The sequence below is a fragment of the Myzus persicae genome, unplaced genomic scaffold, assembly GCF_001856785.1.
Source record: "Myzus persicae strain clone G006 unplaced genomic scaffold, MPER_G0061.0, whole genome shotgun sequence".
NCBI lineage: Eukaryota > Metazoa > Arthropoda > Insecta > Hemiptera > Aphididae > Myzus > Myzus persicae.
In genome coordinates, this window is record NW_019103315.1 from 627,085 (window position 1) to 649,658 (window position 22,574).

Sequence of the window (22,574 nt, forward strand, 5' to 3'; positions counted from 1 at the left end):
TTTCATTTGAAATTCTGTTAAGTACCCCGCAGATGTTGATACATACTGTGTATACACTATTATACAGGTGTTTTAATAAAATAATATACAAATAATAATTATTACTATGATTTGTTTTCTATTATGTATAATAGATAATAAATATATTATTATTATTATTTGAAACAATACAACAAAATATATGAATTAAGTTATGATAGTAATATAAGAGATGGTTTTTTTTAGTGAAGTTAGATGCAGTTAATGGATCCGTAGTTTGAATTCATACCAGGTCACAATAATTAATCATAGACTATTTATATAATCTATAATATTATCTATATACTGTTATTCTATAGTAAGCAATTGCAACGGAACTGAATATGAATAATAAATTACTAATTTAAAAGGTGTTCATCCACGTCTTGAACATTTTTTATATTAGATGTATTAGTAGATAGGTAATCGAGAAAAACAATACGCTTTGTAATTTATTATACTATTATACAATTAAAATTTTTGATAACAAAAATAGAATAATTTGTTATAATATTATAAATTATAATGCAATTAGTTTTATATCATATTAATCTATTTTTTTCGAATGGCATATCATTATTATCTTAGGTATTATTATACTTTTTTTTGTTATTTTATTATATTTTATTATTATTTTTTTTTTATATACATACCTATGTGTAGTGTTTCAAATACATGTATTATAGGTACTTCATATCATTTAGAACTCATACGGAAATAATATTGGTAAATATTACGTTCTTTACGAAGTCCAATCTATTATTATTTCGACAGCCATCATCATGTCCTAGCAAGAGAAAGGTACCTGATAATTTACTTTGGATGCAGGTCATCAACATTACTAATCAAGCAGTTTTTTTAAAATGAAAACAATTTTTTTTATTTTTTAAGACGTATTGTACATTAAAAAAATTTGACTGATTTGTATACAATAGTAAGTAATATTGACGTCGGTATTTTAACTACACGGTACTCGGAAGTCAGTTAAAAATAAAAAAAATCTTCAAATAACATCGGGATTTGCTTTAATTGTTATTAGAAGGATGAGTGCAACTAATACAAGAGTGATAAAATGGTATTGTTTTAGTTTGTTTTCGGGTTTGAGAATATAGGTACGCATGTAAAGGCAAAAATAATATTATATATTTAATTAATTGTTTGATTTATTATTTAGAATACTATTCTTTTTTTTTTTTTATTATTGTTATTTATTCATTGAATGACCAACGATATGGATCGGACACGAATATTATTAAACGACCATTATTTGTTTACATTATATATGTTCCTATATTTTCTAGTAGGTAGTTGATGGTTTTGTATACGTAATTGTACAGGTTTTAGTTTATTTGCTGTTCTATATACAAACAACGAGTATACGTTGTTGTAGCAGCTTTTAAATTGTAATAATTTATCCTCTAACTACGTACCTGTAAAAAAAAAAATTACAAGTATTTAAACTTTTATAATAATATATTTTATAGTCATGCGATTTTAAGCACCGTGTAATGTGTGTTCATAAAAATCGGCTGATACGCACAATGTACAGTTTATATTTCGAGTATAAATAAAAACTTAAAAACAGATTCTTAAGTCGAACACTCTAAATGTGTGCAAGCAAGACGTTACGATTTTTTTGGCGTTCGACAACATACAGTTATACAATATTATACAAGTAAGGCTAATAATAATCATAATAATAATAACATTGTCGTAGAAACAATAGAAGAGACGTACCTATATCATCAGAAAATAATTAAGCATAACAATATTATGTATATATTTTACATTTTAAACGCGTAGAGATAAAAGAGAGAAAATAGAACAAAAAAAATTACTATTTCGATAATCGACATTCTATTTACAGCTGTGGTGTGCCCCTTCTAAAATCTCGAGACCGATTAGAACGACATTACGCGCACCTATCTATAATAATAATATTGCATTATAATAGTTGTCCGCAGAACGTCGCCGCGCTTGTAACCGCGTCACGCGAGTGTGATAACGACATAATATTTTTTGAGTCCGATCAAACTATATTAATATTATTGTCTCTATATATAAACCGATTCGTCGTGTGTTTTCCTGAAACGTTCATTTATTTTATATTGCTCAACTTATTCGAATATTTGCCGCTTGAAAATTCGTCCGACAAAAGCGCACAATGATATAATAAATATTATTATTACGAAAATATCATCCCTGTCGTTGTTGTACCGTAATTTTAATATCAACTACATAATATTATCATAACAGTATTGCCTTACCAATATAATATCAATATTCTTCATTTGACGAGCGTCGTCTGATAATATGGTGTTAAGTATGTATTGAATACATTTAAATTACTATATTGTATGTGGTCGTGACGTAGCTCTAAAGAATCCCAAAATATCCAAGAACAATAATATGTACTAACAATATTCAGTTTCTAGTAGCTCAATAAATTAATAAATATTAAAAACTAGTTGATCCTTCACGGCGTTGCCGAGACAAAGTAAATGCATGAGAATTTCTATAATTATATGCTGTAACACGTTCAATAATGAAAATCCAACATTCACTGTCATTCTGACAACACCAAAAATTCGAAAAAAAGGCCTTGCACGTGTGATGATAACCTTGTAATATTTTTGATAAAAATTAGGTTCTTAAGACTGAAATTTGTATGGGTATATTACATTCGTAGTGTGAGCAAAATTCAATAATTAGTTGATGAACTAATTATTGAACCAGACGTCCACACTTCCACTGTAATCAATTAATAATTTGTGTTGCAAATAAAATAAAAATAATATATTATATAAATGCATCACAATAAATCATAATATAAGGTATAACAGTATTAAAAAAAAAAACATACAGACATTGTGTTGGCCATATTACATTCAATTATCAATTATCAATCACCTTATAATCTATCAATGATTTTAGACGCAGTGCAAGTATAATAACTCTAATACAACGGTAACGGTACATACAATCAAACTACAAATATGCATTTTTCGTGAGCCAACAATACCCTACATGAGCCCTTCTTTAGAATACATAATTTTAAAAATTGGTTTTGAGGTGCACCTCTTTGAGTAGAGGATTATCTATGTACCGAATTTCAGGACCATAAGTGCGGTATACTCGGATACGCATCACACACACACATACGTACGCACACATACATTGCCATTTATTAATAATATAAAGGAGAATAAATAAATACAATAGAATCTGAAATTCCAAAATAAGAACGAAGTTAAATAAGACACGGACAATTGACTTAGGTCTGTAAACACTAAAATGCTCAATCGACCGGTAGCCACTGCAACAGTGCGTGAAGGCTTTCAAATGATCAAATCCCATAAGAAACGATTGTCGTTTTGATAAACGTTTTTTTTAAGGGAAAATATACAAAGAAGTCCCAAAAACTAAAAATAAACCTAAATATTTGATAAATAAATAAATATGTAGCATAAAATTAAAAATTCGTCTTTGTGTCATTAGGTGTACGGAATGAATTTTTTTCTAGATGACCGTTTTTACGATTATGCAAGACAATTAATACGCAAATGCTAGAAGTCCTTTGCCCTAATTATCTGTCTGAATAAAAATGATAGTGCTTAATCATAATTATTATTATTACAAATACTACTATTAATATTTTACCTCAAATGGTGTGGAGATTACATTTTTTACTCGTACCGACCCACAATATTGTTTTCGTACTTAGTATACGTTAGGTACCTAAACACGTCCGATTAATTTAATATTTCTTTATTCTATACAAATTGTTATGATTTGGTAATAAAACACCTACGATTGTATGACAGCGTTATTATGATTAATAATATTATGCATGCACACGTCGTTCTCAAACGACGTTTAATGTAATATTTTTTAGACATTGAATTTGACACAATGATATTACCTATTATAATACAAGTACAGAATAATAAGTTACCAATGTATGGAAAACGCAAAAAACATTGAATATATATTATGACTTCAACATTTATTCTAAATTATGCCCATACATAAGTTTAAAACACAAATTTAAATAATAACGATAAAGATAATTGTAGTTGTGGTATTTACTTTATAAATATTATAGATATTTATTTTGTTATATAATTTAGCTTCTCTATCTATCTTTACTTTTGTTGGAATGTTCTCTGGTTTGTGAATACGTACCTAACTACACTGTTGTAACTGCACAGTCGTTGTAATATATTATCAGTGTCGGCCTGGTACCTTAAGGGCCCCGGATGCATTTCTTCAGAAGGGCCCCCAAAAATGTTTTTTCATAAAATTATTAAAAATGTACTTATAAGTAGTGTAAAATATTATAAATTTTTAAAGGTACCATATACCTATAAAATTAAGCATCCATTAAGATTAAGTTAAGATTTAAGTTAGATTAATAATTTATTATTCTAAAAAATTTTTTACATATTGCATAATATAAATAATACCTTCTCACATGAACTTAATATTTTTTTTAATGTGATTCAAATTCAAAATTAATTGTGCATTTGATTTTCTTTGTATCAGTAATTTTTTTAGTTCACTAGATGAGTTAGCAATCGTATCAATCAACTCATCTGAGTCAATCAAAATATCCTTTTCAATGGACATTAGCATTAATGGTACATTGGTTATTCCGTCTGGAGGTCGAAAACTATCTACTATTTATGATAACAATAATCACTCACACAGATAACAAAAGTTATCACATAAATACATACCTAATAATATTATTAATAATAATATTCATTATCCAATATTTATATTTCTGAGTACGATCGGGGGTGGGGGCCCCCCAACACAAATACGGCCGAGGGCCCCGGACGCGTTTGCGGCCCAGCGGCCATGGCCAGGCCGACACTGTATATTATACATTTTTGTTATTAAAATTATGGTCCCCATCCCAATTTTATTTTTCTTGTGGACAATTTTAAATTGTTGTTATATTACTTTACACTCTCGTGGAATAAGTAGATACCTACTTCAAATATTGAAACGTTCACATATCATAGTATAATCACTAAATTAATATTTATTACCATATCGTCTTATATTGATATTGACTATTTGACATAGTCTTGTAGGCTATAATGTGTTATTGTTGAATCAATGTACAAAATCTAACCCATAGACAATAGTAAAAAATAATGTTAACTATCGATTTCAATACATAAAATAATTATTGACCTTTATAGTATCGTCCAGTTTGATTAATCCTAACCTGTGGCGCATAGAAGTATTTTAAGAGCACATGCAGTTAAAAGAAGTTTCCCAATTTTTTTTAATTTTAAATGATTATTCTCACTTATTAATCACTGCAGTTCATGGAAATGAATCATTATATACTAAAGTATATACTATAATTTTATGAACTTCGTGCAGTTTCAGTACTTGTCAACCTGTTTGGGCACCACTGGTCTTAACAGTTATATAATACATTGGACTTAATAGGTACTATGTCCGTTAATTTTAAATACGACAAAATCACTGAACAAAAATGGTAATCGAAAGTTGACAATATAACTTATTGTTAATATGTTGTATTTATATTTGACAAATCATTTTCATATTCCGATAAGATGTAATGGACTTAACCCTTTGACGAGAATTAACGCATAAAGAGGAAGAGTAGGATTGATCCTAAAGATTTGCTTAAAAGAGCACTGACGGTTTTAATTTTTAATAGTATAGAGTTTTAACTTATATAAACCAACTTATGTATTATAATATTATATCTATGCACTTACTTGGGACGTATTTATATGTCATCTTTAAACATATGGGGATAAAACGGTAACTTAAATATATGTGTTTTCTCCAAAATGTATAATTTTCCAGTCTTAATCGGCTCTCCGAGAAACGCCGGTGACTTCTTAACTCGATCCTCAAAGGGTTAATATATACAATGTAGAATATACATTGTATAAATGATATTGTACTTCTTACGTCATCAACGTAAGCTGTCCGTTTGCTGCAGTAACGCAATGGCGATCGAATGATTTTGTCATGGTGGAGGGTGTGGTCGATTTTTTTAACATTCTCTATTTGATATTATGATTGATGGCTACCATTTTACAACTATAGCTTCTATAAGTACTAGCTATTAAGATATACCTAAGTTATTACAAATATTGAAATCAAATTCTTGGGGGATCTATCCCACTCTGAACTCGTGTGACCACCATTGCATAATATTATAGTATGATAATTATTATTGCATTTTATTGTTTTTCAGCGACGTACAGTACGGCCATCGCGCTTCTTGCTTTAGCGTTGTGCATTTCGAGCACGCAGTGTGCCGCAAACCACCAGAAAGTCGGCATTTGTACGTTTATTGTCCATCCAGTGTGTCCCGACCCTTCTATCAATTTTTACTTGTACACCAGGTGACTATAAAGTATATTACTGTCATAGTACCAATATGAAATGTACCATTATGTTATTTTTACTGCCGAAATGCCATGTACTACATTTTAGGGGTTGTTTAATTTTTAGACTTTGAAAGGATCGATGAATGATACATTGATATCATAACCTTGCGAACCTAACCTTACAACGATGTGTAGTTTTCTTTTTATATACTCTCTTTTGCGTTTGTTACCACGCGTTTTGGACCAGAAAGAAATGCTTCAATGTTCAATGTCAATGGTGGTTTCTTAAGGTAACAAATTGGATCTAGCTGGTACTAGGGGGGGGGGAGGTGAATAAATAAACAATATTCTTCTCAGTGCTCTCAAAATAATCGCGAAAGATCAAAGAAAACAATTGAGTAAGAACGGGAATATAATATTACAATAGAATATTACACAACATCTACAATTTTTGAAAAAATAGATTTTGTTGAATGAAAAAATGAAAACAGTAGAGACTATTAGATAATTCAAAATTATCAATTTACTGTAGTTTGGGATAAATTGAATTGAAAAATATTTTACAATACTGCATGTTTATTGATTTCCTCGATAAGCCGCGTATTGATATACCAATTTATCGTATGGCACGTTCGTTAAATTAAAAATCGTTTTAGAGTATTAATGGTACTATTGTTGAGTAACTAATAATTATTTTTCGATAGTCATTCGCTAATATAATTTGGGCACGTGTCCTAAACACGTTTATTTTTCGCTGACCTAACACTAAATTATCACAATATTAGTATAGATAGGTACAAAACTACATACATATATATTTATTATTTATTATGTCATATTATGTTTTATCTGACAACCAAAAATATTTTTTACAGAGATAACCAATATGATCCTCAACTGGTAACGGTCAAAAATATTACCGAGTCATACTACATCAAGTCTCTTCCAAATAAGTTCATCTTACATGGTTTCAACAGTAATATGATGCTGGATGTACTTCAGTCAATTAAAGACGGTAAATATTTTGTTTTTTTTTTTTTTTGTATTATATTATAATAGTAATGTGGATTGTAACAAACCTTACTACATAACAATGCCACATGTTTCACCACCCTCCGCGATGTTATTATTGTATACAAAATATAATCCACACATGAATATTGTTAATAACTATTGTAAATTTCGCAAACATTGAACTGGTAGTAAAAAACTAGATAGAATTCATGTTGTCGAATCACCCAGGCACTTGTAAGTGATGAGAAAAATTTATAAGAATGGAAATACGGTGGTTACCCAGCGATGTAACTTTAGATAGTGTTGCATAGCATGTCGAGGGATATTTTCGTTTATTTTTTTGTCCCAGCGCAGCGAGATGGTGGCCATTTGGGCATCGCTGTATGTCTGTATGGGAATCGTTGCATGCTTACTAACTGACCGGGTATCGAATATAATATACACGGATGGGCGTCAGTGTACTCTTTATCTACAATATATGCACCTGGGTGTCTAAACACAGCCAAATGAATATTTCAAAAATTGAGTATCAATTTTGTATTTATAATATAGGATAAGAAACCATAGTAAATTGAGCCCGTAGTATTTATGTCAGCTCGAATTCATCGACATTTATTTCGAACAGTTTTACATTTATTGGTGTAAAAGCTGAAATTTAATGATTTTAATCATTATGATATTAAAAATATTAATGATTTTACGTATATTACGATTTTACGAAGGTAGGTAATATTTTTATAAGTTATTTGTATGCAACAGTGAAACGCCATTGATATATGTACTGGATTTGGTCAGAAAGAAAATCAGGTTATAACCTATACGAAAATAATAATTTTTTTAAATTAAAACGTGTATTGGCTTAGGGTGGACCAAAGTAGCGATGTAGTGTAGAAACGTGCAAAGCATTTTTGAAATCTATCGGGGAGAAACACTAATATTACTTAAAAATAATATCTGCAATATACAGAGCGCAATATGCCTACTACATAGATATATTTATACTTGAAATGTATTACACACAATTTAATATATAGAAATGTATATCTGAAATATATTTTGCACAATTTACAATTTTCTCCCTTCGTCCCGATTTACGTTTGTCCGTTGCTGTACAAATGAATTTGAAAATCCACACAAACCGGTGCGTTATTGTATATTATATTCTACATGCACATAAAAGTCAGCAGACGATACATTTTACCGAAACATTAATTATTACGTACTCAAATGTATACGACTTAATTTTTATCTCTTATGGCTTCAACAACAACTTTGATTATAACTTATAAGCCTCCTATAAAATTGAATCTCAGCCATAAACAAATATTAAATCGAATGACTTGAAAATTTACGATCTTAAACTTGGTTTATACGAAGAAAAAAATTTAGATTGCTTCTGTGTTTTCTTCGTTAGTGAGTGCGTGTTGCTGCGATTGCTTGGTTATTGAGTAGATTGTCCATACGATGTCGACTTGGCATTTGATCACATTGCGATTGATAGTAGTACATGTTGAAGCCGATTTTTTATTAATTATTGATAAGGTATTAGTGGGTTAAGTGCGTGTGTCCTATTCTAACTTAGCTGATTAATGGTCATTACTTCTTCTCTCATTTTATGGTATGACCATGGGATACTTAAATTTTTTTAACGATGAGCTTTATATTTCCCTTAATTTTTCTGTACTTAATTAACTTTAAAAGTGGACGGCATTTTTTTTCCTGCCATTACTTCTATTCTATAGTTTGTGAAATTATAAAATGTATTTGTAGTTGTTATCGGGTTTATTGTAGCGCAATGCGTTGAAATAATGTGCTTCGTATGCTACTCAGCCTATTTTTGGTTTTACTGAGTCCCAAACACTAGAATGAACGAACTAACATAAATGTTATTTGTTTATTAGTGGTGGATAATAGTTTTTGGATGTGTCATACAATTTTATTTTTTGAATAGTGATTCATACTAATTACTATTTACTTTATATTTATTCTACAGCACTCAATGAGTCAACAATAATTCTATTCAGTAATCTGTGTTGAGTTATTATATTATAATTATCACACTTGCACTAATATTTAAAATATGATTGAGGTGAAAAAAAATGAAACTATACCATTGAAAAAGTCGACATAAGACACTTAATTAGATATGGTGAGAGGTGCCTTTCAAACAAATACATTATACGAATACTCTACTTATCTGTGTATGCCAAATCATCCGACATTCGTGGTATTGAAGTAACACTCTAACCTCTAAAGTATCAAGTATTATTGAATAATCACTTGAATTTTACGAAATCGAGAAATATTACCTACTATTGAGATTTCATATCCCTACAACTCGAAAAACTTATTTAAACTCGAACGAAATCATAGTTACTTTGGGTTTTTATCAATTAATATGAAATTAAAAATAATGTAATTATTAATATATGAACAGGGTGATTTTTTTTTGAACATGTTTACCCTCATTTTTCTTTTGATAATGCATTAATTCAAATTCTGGTTTTTAGAATTTTTGTTTATATCTTTCAAACGAAAACCCTCCCTTTTTACAACAAATTATTTAGAGGTCGGGTTTTCTTGAACATTTTTATGTATTCGAATCAAAATTCAAAAAAGTAGTTTCAGAATTATTAAAATATTAATCATACTTATAATAATAGTCTTTTAAATGTGGTTTTACAAAAATAGACACTATATTATGTAACATTAAGGTATAATGTTAGGTCAATATTAGGTATTCATTTTACTTAGATAAATATTATCAGTAGTTATTTCAGAAAATGGGTTCAGTTTAAAGTATTTAAAATATTGTATCCAACTACTTATTTAAGTTTAACTGTAACATTTTCATTAAGTTTTTTTCAAAGAATACGGTAATAACAAATTAAAATGATAATTATAATGTATTTTACCATTAAAAACTTCAGCCGAACGAAAACATGATTTGTTTTTGAAACTTACAATTTAATTTAATTTATTTGCTTTTACAATAGCCGGTTTCTTCTAGGAAATCATTTCAATGTTCATTTATTCGAATTTATAATAGAAGTCGTATAAAATCGTTCACGTTTCATACTATATAAAACGAGCAGTGCTATTGAACCGATTGACGTTGATGGATTGGAAAAGTTGAGCTCGAAAATCAATGATTTCGATTAATATTGTATTAATAAGTTTTAATAATACATCAGTTAAGATATAGTATGTAATATACGTTATTCGACTATACGTATAAATATTTTAAATTTATTTTGGTTTAAATAAATATATTTAAAAAGTTAGAGGACAATAATGTAATAACTAATATACATTTTCAATATTCCAAATCTATCGTAATAAAACAAAGTGTTATAATATTTTCTAATCTGGATGCCATTATAAAAACGAAAAGAAAATTAATTTTCTATACTCAGTTTAACATATCGCATTACAATAGCACTGTACACACGTGTGTATTACTGTGTCCTGTAGAGTGTCCTTCGCAGCCAATCTTTCTTAATCACCAAATTTTAAGAACCATGATGGTCAATCTCAATTTTTACAAATTAATAGGAGGAACAATAAACTGTTTAGGTTTCTAGGAAATTTGGAAGTTAATGTCTCTCTGAACAGTTATCTCGTGTACTGCGATTTCTAAACATATATTTTTACCAAAAACTTTACATTTTACTAAAAATTCATGAGAACGGTATACTATAATATTCACACTCTAGATATGCCATTATATTATCTGAGAATAGCCGTTCACATGCAGTTTTTACCGAAAAATGTTAAACATTCGTGAGATAGTGCTTGGTATTATAATATTTATATTAGAGATACACAATGTTATCTGAGATTGGCCATGAACAATAATAGGAATAGTATCATGATTTCATTTTGATATTTTAGAATGTACGTGATGGATAGGACACAAGTTACTACTCGTATTTATAGCAATCGGAAATAGTCACTATAGCTTAAGTTGGTAATTAAGAGCTTATATAAAATACAAATCTAAAGAAAAAATAACCAATTATGTACACCAGTGTCCTGCTATAGTCAGGTCCAACCGTCATAAATTTCGTTAATCACCCTCAAAAAACAAATATTTTAATACAGCTAATAGTAATACTGCAATGTTACAATATTAAAAACGCCGAATAAACCGTTGACTTAACACAACAACGCCGGAATACCGAGGACTACTCGAAAAGCAAAAGGTGGCAGCCATTATAGTCCCGACGCCATCGCCTGGAGACACAATCACATAATCTGATAACTAATAATACTACTATTAAATACACCAAAACATTAATAATGTATAGAACGCAATTTTTTTGAGATTGGCCATGACGGTTTCGATAATATGATATTTTATATAGTTGCAAACTACATTTGGTCAAACTAAATCGAGTTGATATAGCATGGTAACGCTGATATCGATATGCGCGACCCCAATGTATCGGTCGCTTCGGCAGGAATTTGTTATCATCAATATTTACAATGCGTGTAAAGTCAAAACGGTCCGTATTGTTTCCGAAATATATTTGGCTTGTGATAGTGTAATATGTAACACAAAACATTGTTCTATACTTCTACGTATTATATTCTAATAATTGAAGTAGACAAGTAGTCCGTTTAATACGATCGGTTCTGTGTATTATTTGACATGATCAATCGTTTCGACAAATTAATCTTTCAGTAAACAAAACGAACACAGAGTTCATTTTATTTGCACTCCCTATAATATTTTATTTATGATGGTATTTTGTCCCCGGAAACGTCTCAATGGTAGTACGATACTCTGTTTGGGGTGGAATTCTATGTGACAAGCAGTCGCAGATTTTAAGCAACTAAAACGATAGAAAAAAATTGGCAATTAAATTAAAAAAAAAAAAATGTTTAACTCAAATGACTGAGAAACGTAAAAAAATTAATGAACTGACATCACGAATTGCATAATTTATTTACATTTCAAACCAGTATTTTGTAAATAGAATATATTGTCGGGTAAAAGTCAAGCTTTTTTAATCTCAAATTCTTTTTTGTGTCAACAGTCGCCGTATAAAAAACGAAACATTTGAGTACTTTTTCATAGAACAATTTGAGTTTATCTGAAAATTGATTACCTACTCGACTCGCTACTCGACGACACACTTCATGATACTTATTTATATTATGTGAGTTTAATAGAAGTGTTTTATCAGTTTTTTTTTTTAACATTAAAATTCATTGATAACTAATCGGCTCACTGAAATAATTTTTAAAATTAGAATAAAAAATTTGTATTTATAAATTAAGCGATACAAACATTATAACATTACCAACCATATTTAATAGTATAAACACAGTAGGTATGCACTATAATAATGACATTTTTATTGTTGAAATACTAAATATTTAAGATTTTATTTTGTAATATAGTGCAATAATTATATTATTACAAGTTCATTCTCTATCTAACTGCATGACACAAGTACAAAAAATTCGTATTTTAATTTCTGAGTATTAATTATTAGGTATGCAATTGTTAATATTCATGATATGTGACGGTTACATTTCTATACTGAATGAGTTTTACCTATTAAAGTAACAGTGTAGTTGTATACAATAATATTATAATATCATATTTTAAAGCGAATTATATGTGCACACAAATTGATTACTAAAAACGATTAAAATTAAAAACCAGGTTTATAAATTTAAATTTAAATGTTGGATGAAATTATTACGATGTTGTCTATAATATTGGTAACTCACAAAATCCTTATTATTTCGTGAAAAGCTGTTTTTAAATTAATTTTGTGTTCACAAGTTTTTTCAACTTGTATTATTGAAAAACGCAGACATTGTATCAACGATTGTGTAGTATGGAATTAAAAAAAAATATATACATTTTTAGTATTTGATACATATTTGGGCATTGATTACTTTTATCAACATAAAAAAATAACTATGGGTTAGCTTTTAATAAAAATATAATAAAATGGCTTAACCTTTTTCAACTCAAAATTTTGTTCATAAATATATTTTATATTTCACACCACTTCATCAAAATCAGATAAAATTGATTGTATTTTTTTTACTACAAAAATTAGTACCTATACGAACACAAATAATATTTTTCATTAACATTTAACATTTTATATATGAGTTCATTTATTATGTAACATTGAAATTTAATTAATTTCTCTTTGATACAATTCTTTATATCACTTCATTATTGTTTCATTAATAGCATATTATTCCAATTAAATATATTAGTTATGAGTAATAATAGTATATATGTTAAATAGTTTGAAAATATTCTATTTATTTATTTATTACTTTAAAATTGCTATTCAGTGATTTTATCATTTAAGGTTGTGATGACACCACAATATTTGCTTGGCATTTAAAAATGAAAAAATATTGTAGAGTTTTGATATCGTTAAATTATAAAATGTACATAGGTAAGACTTATTTAGAATAATTTACAAAATTAGGTTTATTATAGCGTTAGGTTCTTTTCTCTTATTTTCACGTGGTAAATTTAATATCCTTATTACACCCCCAATATTAAAAAAAACATCACAATAAAAGTTTTTTAATTTTGGACGTCAATTAATTATTTTAAATAATTAAATGTGATATTATGATCGTTAAGCTTCAATAGTAAGCCAATTTCTGGCACTCAGTCAAACAAGAAAAATACCAATCTTTTGTCAATTATTTCACCAACCAACCTATAGTGAAACGATTAGACTTTTGAGGACTGATTTTAATTCGTAATTTGTGTACTTTTCCCAATTTCGTTCCCTAAGACAAATAAACTTAATTCCGATATTTTACAATTTTAGAAATTCCATGCCACGTTGATCTTCTGGGATTGAAATCAAAAATTCAAAAATGTGGACCGATTGATCTCAAATAGATAATATTATAACAAGTTCCGATAAGTATTATCGCATAAGTATAGGTGGATTGGCTACAATCAACACTAATTTACTATACACAATATGGTCACAAGTCGTACACGTATGCGTATTAAATATTTCCTAAATTTAATTTCCCATTTATACGCATCATTACCATCGTAAAGAAAATCAACTTTTTTCAAAAGAATTTTTTTTTCAGAAGTAATTTTATCATTATTAATTGTATTATGAATATTGTTATTGAATTTAACTGACTTGTATGTGGCAGTTGTGCGGGGACATACGCATGGAAATAATCACTTATACTACATGTCTACACCCGCAGTCACATTACGCAAACATGATCTAACTCTCCATACTAAACATCCCTACAAATCAATCTATTGTTTAAATTATTTTATTCCAGCAATTTTAATAATTTATTATAAATCTTGAAGTGCATACTTAATTGTATTCGCTAAAAAAAATATGTGCATTCCAAATTAATATATTTTTCAAAAATTTGATAAATGTCAGAAAATATTAAAACTACATTTCTTTTAAAAATAACATACTCTTCCAAGCAAAATGTCAGTAATCTAGTTAAAAGTTGATGTACTAATGGACTTGTTAAATAACTTTGAAATTTATTTGACGAGTAATTGACTATTTTAGAGATGTTCATAATCAGTAAATTGACAAAACGTCAAACTTGTACAACGAAAATTAAAAATTTACGTTTAAAATCAAAGTAATAAAATATATTAAAAATAGTAATTAGTGTTGATTATCACGGTAATGCACCTATTTTGCATACACAGAACGCCGTACTATAATGATGTAAAAAAAATAATTATATATAATATTATATTATATATTATCATGATAAATCATCGCGTTCAAAAATTATTCTGAGTTCTTAGTTCTTTAAAATTCCATTAATAATATGTCAAAATCACTGAGCTTTTTACAAACAATCAAAATAATTATTTCTATTACATATTTATTCGGCAGTCTTTTTCTTAAAAAATTGAGTAAATATACTCAACCAGCGCCAGTTTTTTGTACTAAAACTATACCGCACTAAATGGAACTCATCCCCTGCAGGATACAGTTATAAGAGCATTTATGAGTTCGTTTTTTTGCATTGAAAAAAAAATGTCGTCCTATAATAATAAAATAATGGACACGTGTTTTTTTCACTTAATTTTATCAGTGGGCGTTGTTTCGGCATCATATTACAAGACATAATTTATCATTGTGAGGCGATGTTGATTTTTTATTTTTGTCTGCAGAATACCTAATGCAGGCAGACGTCAACGTCTGGATGATCGATTACCGTGACGTCTCGGCCGGGCCTCGTGAGTGTTATTTGGCTGCGGTGTACAACCTGCCGGCGGTGGGGAAGTGCACTGCGCTTTTCGTGCGTAAAATCATTGAGCTATCCGAGGTGGAACAGCCCGAAGAGGTGATGCACGTGATCGGTTTCAGCCTTGGTGGTCAATTGGCCAGTCAGATATCCAAACACCTTAAGCCCATCAAGTTGCCGAGGATCACGGGTGAGCTGCACCATAATATTATTATAATATAACTATAGAGAGATTGCGGTGATCATAATATTGTAGACACAGAGCGTAACAAGGATTCCTGTACATACATTTATAACGGTACCTGTGGTGTAACTTATTAGAACTCAACACATAATTTGAGTTTTGTGAATTCCGAATTTTCAAGGGACAATCATGCTCGCGGTTTCGAACAAATTACTTCGAGTACGGCATTAACATCGAATGGGTACCATGGTATCCGAAACTCCAGGGTTCATAATATAACTACTGCAGTAATGTTGTATACCTAGACATTTTATATAGTATGTGTAATATGTGACATATTTTACTGCAATTTAAGCAGCCTTCGGTTCTGAAACGAATAAAGGCATGACGAGTTTAATAGAAAATATACCAATAACTACTACAAACACGCATGGAAAAAAAAATAAACTAAAGTGGGTGACGCCTCGGTATCAGATCGGGACTATCGATCTATAGCGTCATCCGACGTACACAATTATATGATTGGCAATACTCTTTCATATCATAATGTACTCGGGGCCGTCAAATCGACCTACCGATGAGTGTGTGCGAAAGTTTCGTAGACGGGTTTCGTAGGGGGTTTTATTTTTACCACATCGAAATAATTGCTATCATCGTCGAGCACGAATTCGCGTCTATACAATCTTAGGCAACATAATATATAGTAATCAATGTATAGTGCTTTTATTTCAGGACTGGATCCGGCTCTGCCATTGTTCTACAGCACGCACCTTAACAGAAGACTGAGTCGCAACGATGCCGATTTCGTGGACGTAATACACACGAACGCTATGATCCAGGGCCAGTTGGCGCCATGCGGTGACGTAGACTTCTATGTCAACGGCGGATTAGCGCAACCGGGCTGCCACAACAGTTCAAGTGCGTGTATAGTAATAATATAGATTATGATATTCCGGAATTTTTTCTAAATGACTTAATGTCTGGAATAATGTTTCGGATAAAATCAGACAATGTTATTAATATAAATGTATAAATGTTTCGTCTTACATTATTTCATGACATTTTCATCGTTATATCCATAGTACTGTTTTGCCATAGATCCGGTAGAACAGTGGTCTCAAATTGGGCTTTTTTTAACAACTTTTTTACTCATAATATTTCTAAATTCCAAATAAAAATAATTAATTTAGACCAAAACTATTTCTTCTATTGACTATAGTTATTTATTTTGATTTAACATTTTAAAATGTTCGAAGAAATAAATCTTTATTGCTGGCCACATATTGAGACCATTAATGTAGGCAGTAGGGCAAAAGTGACATATTTTCTCTCCAAAATCACAATTACAGAGCGAAAGTAGTGACTTTTCTCGGTACGTGTGACGTAAACAGTTATTTGAAGATACATCATCGACATAATATAATAGTAAAATATTTAATTTCCTTTAAAATATATTGGTTTAATTGATATAATTTAATCACAAAACATCAAATATATTAGCTTTAAATATTTTAATATTATACCATAAATATGTATCATTTTTTTTAATGTTTAATATGTTTAAAAACAAAAAAATAATCTATTAGAAATTTAAACACGTAGACGCTAGATAAACGATTTAAAAAGCTCCTTAAAAATCGGTGTAATTTAGAATACAATTTAATTTAAAAATTGAATGACAGGACGAGTGGGTTGCAATAAATGAATAAACATCAGTAAACAAATCTCTAAACATCTTTTGTTTCTAAAAATAATAATTTTGCAATGTTGTAAATATTAATTTATTGTTATTGTTTGTTCTTGCATATTTCATCAGATCCGATCGGTTGTGATCATCACATGGCTCCGACTTACTTCGCCGAGAGCATCAGATCGGCGACGGGATTCTGGTCTTGGCCATGTCCGAGTACGTTAGATTACTTCTCTGGCAAGTGCCCACGACAAGGCGACCATGAGCTCATGGGAGAGTGCGTGAACCACAGGTGAGATCTTCGTAGTTGTTGCGTCACATTACTATTTGGCGCTTTATATTGATTTTATAGTGCGTACACGTAGTTTATTAATAATAATTTATTGCCAGTCGTCTGTGCCTCCCAATACAGTAAGATAGTTGCTATTATTATACTTGTGCCATAATATTCCGCATTTTTGTCGACTCGTCCGAACGCAGGCTGTGGAGCAGCTTTGAATATCATTACATTCATCGTTTTTCACTTATGATTAATCATTGAAATCATTGTACACACTAGCATGGCTATGGTATTAAAATAGTTTTTTAATCCACATTAAAACCAAACATTTCAATTCGTTTGTAATACATGTACAGTTTTAATGGACTCATTTCTGAATACAGCCTCATCACTGTCGTAAAAGTGATATAGATTGTTGGTTAAAATATACCTTACCTACGACTATGCACAATTTTAATACTATTTCACTCCCCACGATGACCTCGTGAATCGATAATATCATGACATTTCGATTACATACGTATTGCAATTCGATAATCGCTCGACTCGACTTGCAGATCATTTAACAGTTGCCACAATGTCACGGGTATGATGTTGTTATTATTATTTAATTTTTGTTTTAGTGCCAGAGGTCAATACGTATTGCACACGAATAGCAAACCACCGTATGCACAAGGCGACTGGACGCAGTAAACACTAGGAACTTTGAAGGAGAGCCGTGTCCTGCCACCCGACCTCACTGTTATTATAACGTTCGAATAAACCATGCAACTCACACGCCACTGGAACACGAAAATAATTATTATTATGCCGTTGCGTTTTCGTTGAATATTTTATCAACTATTGTTTTATTTTTTTTAATTTTAATATTATATGTAGTCCGAGTTCAGAACGGACACAAAACAATAATAATATAATATACTATGCTACAATGTCGTTGGGTTTCAGATTAAAAACATGACAGTAATAAAATAGTATTGTGTCCAGAAATGCATTGCGTGTGCTTAATATATAATGCATAGTAGTCATCGATATTGAATATACGGGGAATGAAGAAGACAAGAGAGCGAATCGTAATACATAAAAAAATAATTGAAAGTTTAAAATGTTTAAAAAAGAACTCATAAGTCATAAGTTGAACATTTATAAATTTAAAAATCTCAAAATTACGTAGGCCCAATCTCGTTTTAGGAGTATACCGTTAAAATTTAGGCAAACAACGGAAGATTAAAGAAAAGAAACTTTTCTCATGTGATTTTATGGAAAACCGTATCCGTTAACTCTGAAATATTAATAATTAATAGTGAAACAATGAAACGTTCTCCATATAATTGGATGATCTTCGATTTCCATGTTTATATAATCATCATTCATTACTATAAAGTATAAAATATTATCCTATAATTATCATCATCGCCGAAGAATATTTTCATATAATATACTGGTCCATGCTATAGTGTTGCAATATGGATTTTATTTAAGAGGTAAATATTGTAGACAAAAATGTCGAAAAACAGATCATAACTTGCCGTAGATTTTTAACCAGCTAATTATTCCCCAAAAAACGATACTATTATATAAATCAATTTGTTTAATAAGCTTTGTTAATATGAGAATACACGATATGAAACTTATCTTCTTCCATGGTATACTAACTGTATGCTACAGTTAACAAATAAATCTGGGCAAGTGTTGATTAAAATACTTAAGCTCAACGATGCAGACCATCTATTTGTACAACACAACATAATTTACTTTTGATTTCCATTAAAATGGATACATATAACACATAAAGGCACTAAAAATAAAGGTATGTTTATAGTTATGGAAAGCATACGGTCGACGTATTAGATGAGTATAAGATCGTAGTCGTCATCTCCTATAATAACTGTATCTAACGAATGTAATATTCATGTTATAGGTAGTTATAAGTAATCATCAAAAATAATTTGTACCACAAACATAGTAAACGATATTAATGTTATGCACTATTTTATAAAGAACTATTTCACATATTTATTTTATGCTTGACCTATATATAAGGTACCTACTGTTTCGTTCATTTATAATCAAACTTGTTATTTTATTGAATAACGTAATCAGTTCTTTATAAACGAGCTAGTATATAAAAAACAACACTCATTTTATAACAATAAATACGTAGGAATAAGTAAACATTTTTAAATGAGTTATTTTTATTTTGATAATTTTGTAGGTACGTATCTAACAAACAAGTGCTTCAATATTGAGGAATCAAATATAAAATTAAAAATATGAATAATAAAATAAAAAATTATCAATAGGTAATAACTATCAATTTATATCGAACATAAATTTAATCGATAAGGAGAACATCGATAATAATACCCCTTAAATGGGACACAAATTATCAGTCGAATTCACTGCCTGAAAAAATATGTTTTTTGGAACTCAAGTAACATGGGGCGAATAGAACTACGTTCTCATTTCGCAGAGTTTTTCTAACAGATGAAAATACCCAGATACTCACCCTGTATCATAAATTCATAACCATTGACCACTGACGACCTGTGTACACATAAAGTGTAGAAATCGGTTTTTGATGGGTTGTATGTGCATAAAAAATACTCACCCTATAAATATGATATACTTATGCCTTTTCAATATACAACCTATACATATTATAAGCACGTTGCTGGGGTCGAGCTCGTACATAAATAATATAACTATAGTAAAAACTCAGAAGAAAAAAAAATAAATAGATATCCATCGCACTAATTAAAAAATAACATTATTTAGAGTAGTTTTATTAATATAGTATTATACGGAATGTAATTATTGAAATGCAATAATGTTTTCGTATAATATTACTATACACATATTGTTACGAGTTTATAATATATTATACGGGTATAATTTATGCGACATGAAATGATGTGGTTTAGATGGAATTTTTACGATGAGTGAAAATTTAATTCCACTCGTAAGTTGGGTACGTATTTTAGGTTTAAAATGAAATATATGCAGTTAGCATATTATAATACGTTACGAGACGTATTATTATCGTACAGTCATACCAGCAGAATGCAATAGAATAATCTGGGATTCGTAATTTGTAATTTGGTATTTTCGAGTCCAAACAAATCGACACGAACAATAATAATAATCAGTGGAGGCCGTCTGCAGTACTATGGCGAGAGTGTAGAAAATTCTCCTACAACAGAAGACGATCGGTTAAAAATAAATGTTTGATAAATAATAAATTATATCAAAGAGATTTTTCTTCAAAATTTCGTCTTGATAAATTGTCTATAGTAAAAATTGATTTTGGTTTTTAATTTTTATCGTCAAAAATGTAATTGATAACATATTGTTTTTTTTCATTCGTATCTTTGCATTAAACGAAAAAAGGCATATTTTGAAGTCACTTACACTAATACACGCGTATCTACTATCTAGTAACCCTAAGTATAAGAATATCTAAAGTTATGTTTAGCGGAAAATAGCCTCACTTCGGTATCCAGAGGCTACCTGCAATACATGAACGAGCGCCTGATATTAAAAATAAAAACCAATCGACGAGATCTGCGCCTCCCTCTCTGCATAGACATTATGGACCAGCTGTGTGATTTAGTGTTTGTGATTTTTTAACATTTTTTCCGTCAAAAAACGCTCTATCGATCACTCCCGTCATGTATATAATAAAATATAATCATTATTATTGGCGTTTCGTATATAGGTTGACCGTACATTGTGTGTATTACAATATTATTATTATTATTATTATAATATTGTCTATGCATGATTTACGAGAGTTATTTTAAACCGTTCATCCACATAATTTATTATTACTGTACTATTACTGTTGTGTAATACAATAAATTATTTCCCCTGCAGCAGCGGTGGCAAATGTCATTCGTATAAATATTTTGGTCACACTAGACTCCATTACACACTGCCGAGTTGTACGTATACTATTATGCAGGTGGCGCAAAGAGTTGTATCATTCTAAAAAAAAATAATAATTTTAACCGACAAGAATTAAGCAGGTACGCGAAGTTGATTATAACAAACTTTTTAACGATCGAATTCAATTAGCGCCTGGGCGTCTCTCCATAATATTATAGTATGGGTAGGCATAGTTATAGTAGGTATATACTCGTATGATAGTATAATGTACGTCAACGCCGTAGCTATACATTTTTTTATAGTTTTTGTACAACTAGAATTGCACAAAAATGTTGGGCGACACTTGCTCCCATTTCCCATCTACTGCTATTACCGAACTGATGCACATGCGAGGAAAGCATCATCGGCGTGGCTATGACAATAATGCAATAATATTACGAAATGACTGGCGTACATCGTGTCGACGCTCCGCTTCTCGACGTCATCGAAAACCGGTCGAGTCTTACTCAAGAGAAGAGTCGGAGAAAAAAAACTCATTAAAAATGATAAAATGTGTTGCATAAGACCGAACATGAACTATATAATATATTATTATAGTGATGTACAGTGTGTCTGTAAACATATTATAATACACTCGCGGAATCGATGCATTTATAGAAATAATTCGAGTATAATTTAATTGGTAACATACCAATAAATAGTTCATATCACGCGACATCAAAACTTCGTTTCTGTGGTCATAATTTCCATCGCAATCGTAATAAACACTATCTGAAATATTACTATGATTATGAAGCTAGTATAATATAATAATATACAGTATAAACATTACATATCATATTATATATACTGACACATATA

At 29.7% G+C, this 22,574-nt stretch overlaps 1 protein-coding gene across 1 annotated transcript; it reads left to right on the forward strand.

Moving 5' to 3' along the window:
- The first annotated feature begins 1,943 nt into the window (after nucleotides 1-1,943).
- Nucleotides 1,944-18,815, forward strand: LOC111034246 (pancreatic lipase-related protein 2-like). The gene is made up of 7 exons (XM_022315370.1): nucleotides 1,944-2,341; nucleotides 6,272-6,422; nucleotides 7,283-7,422; nucleotides 15,598-15,861; nucleotides 16,588-16,773; nucleotides 17,672-17,837; nucleotides 18,449-18,815. The coding sequence occupies exons 1-7, from the start codon at nucleotides 2,332-2,334 to the stop codon at nucleotides 18,516-18,518; spliced, it is 987 nt and encodes a 328-aa protein (XP_022171062.1). The 5' UTR covers nucleotides 1,944-2,331; the 3' UTR covers nucleotides 18,519-18,815.
- Nucleotides 18,816-22,574: the final 3,759 nt, after the last annotated feature.

What these genes read in the sequence shown, in the direction of transcription:
- LOC111034246 (XM_022315370.1), top strand. An exon ending in AATTTTTACTTGTACACCAG is followed by an intron (nt 6,423 to 7,282) that starts GTGACTATAAAG and finishes TATTTTTTACAG; the next exon opens with AGATAACCAATATGATCCTC. An exon ending in GGAGAGTGCGTGAACCACAG is followed by an intron (nt 17,838 to 18,448) that starts GTGAGATCTTCG and finishes TTTTTGTTTTAG; the next exon opens with TGCCAGAGGTCAATACGTAT.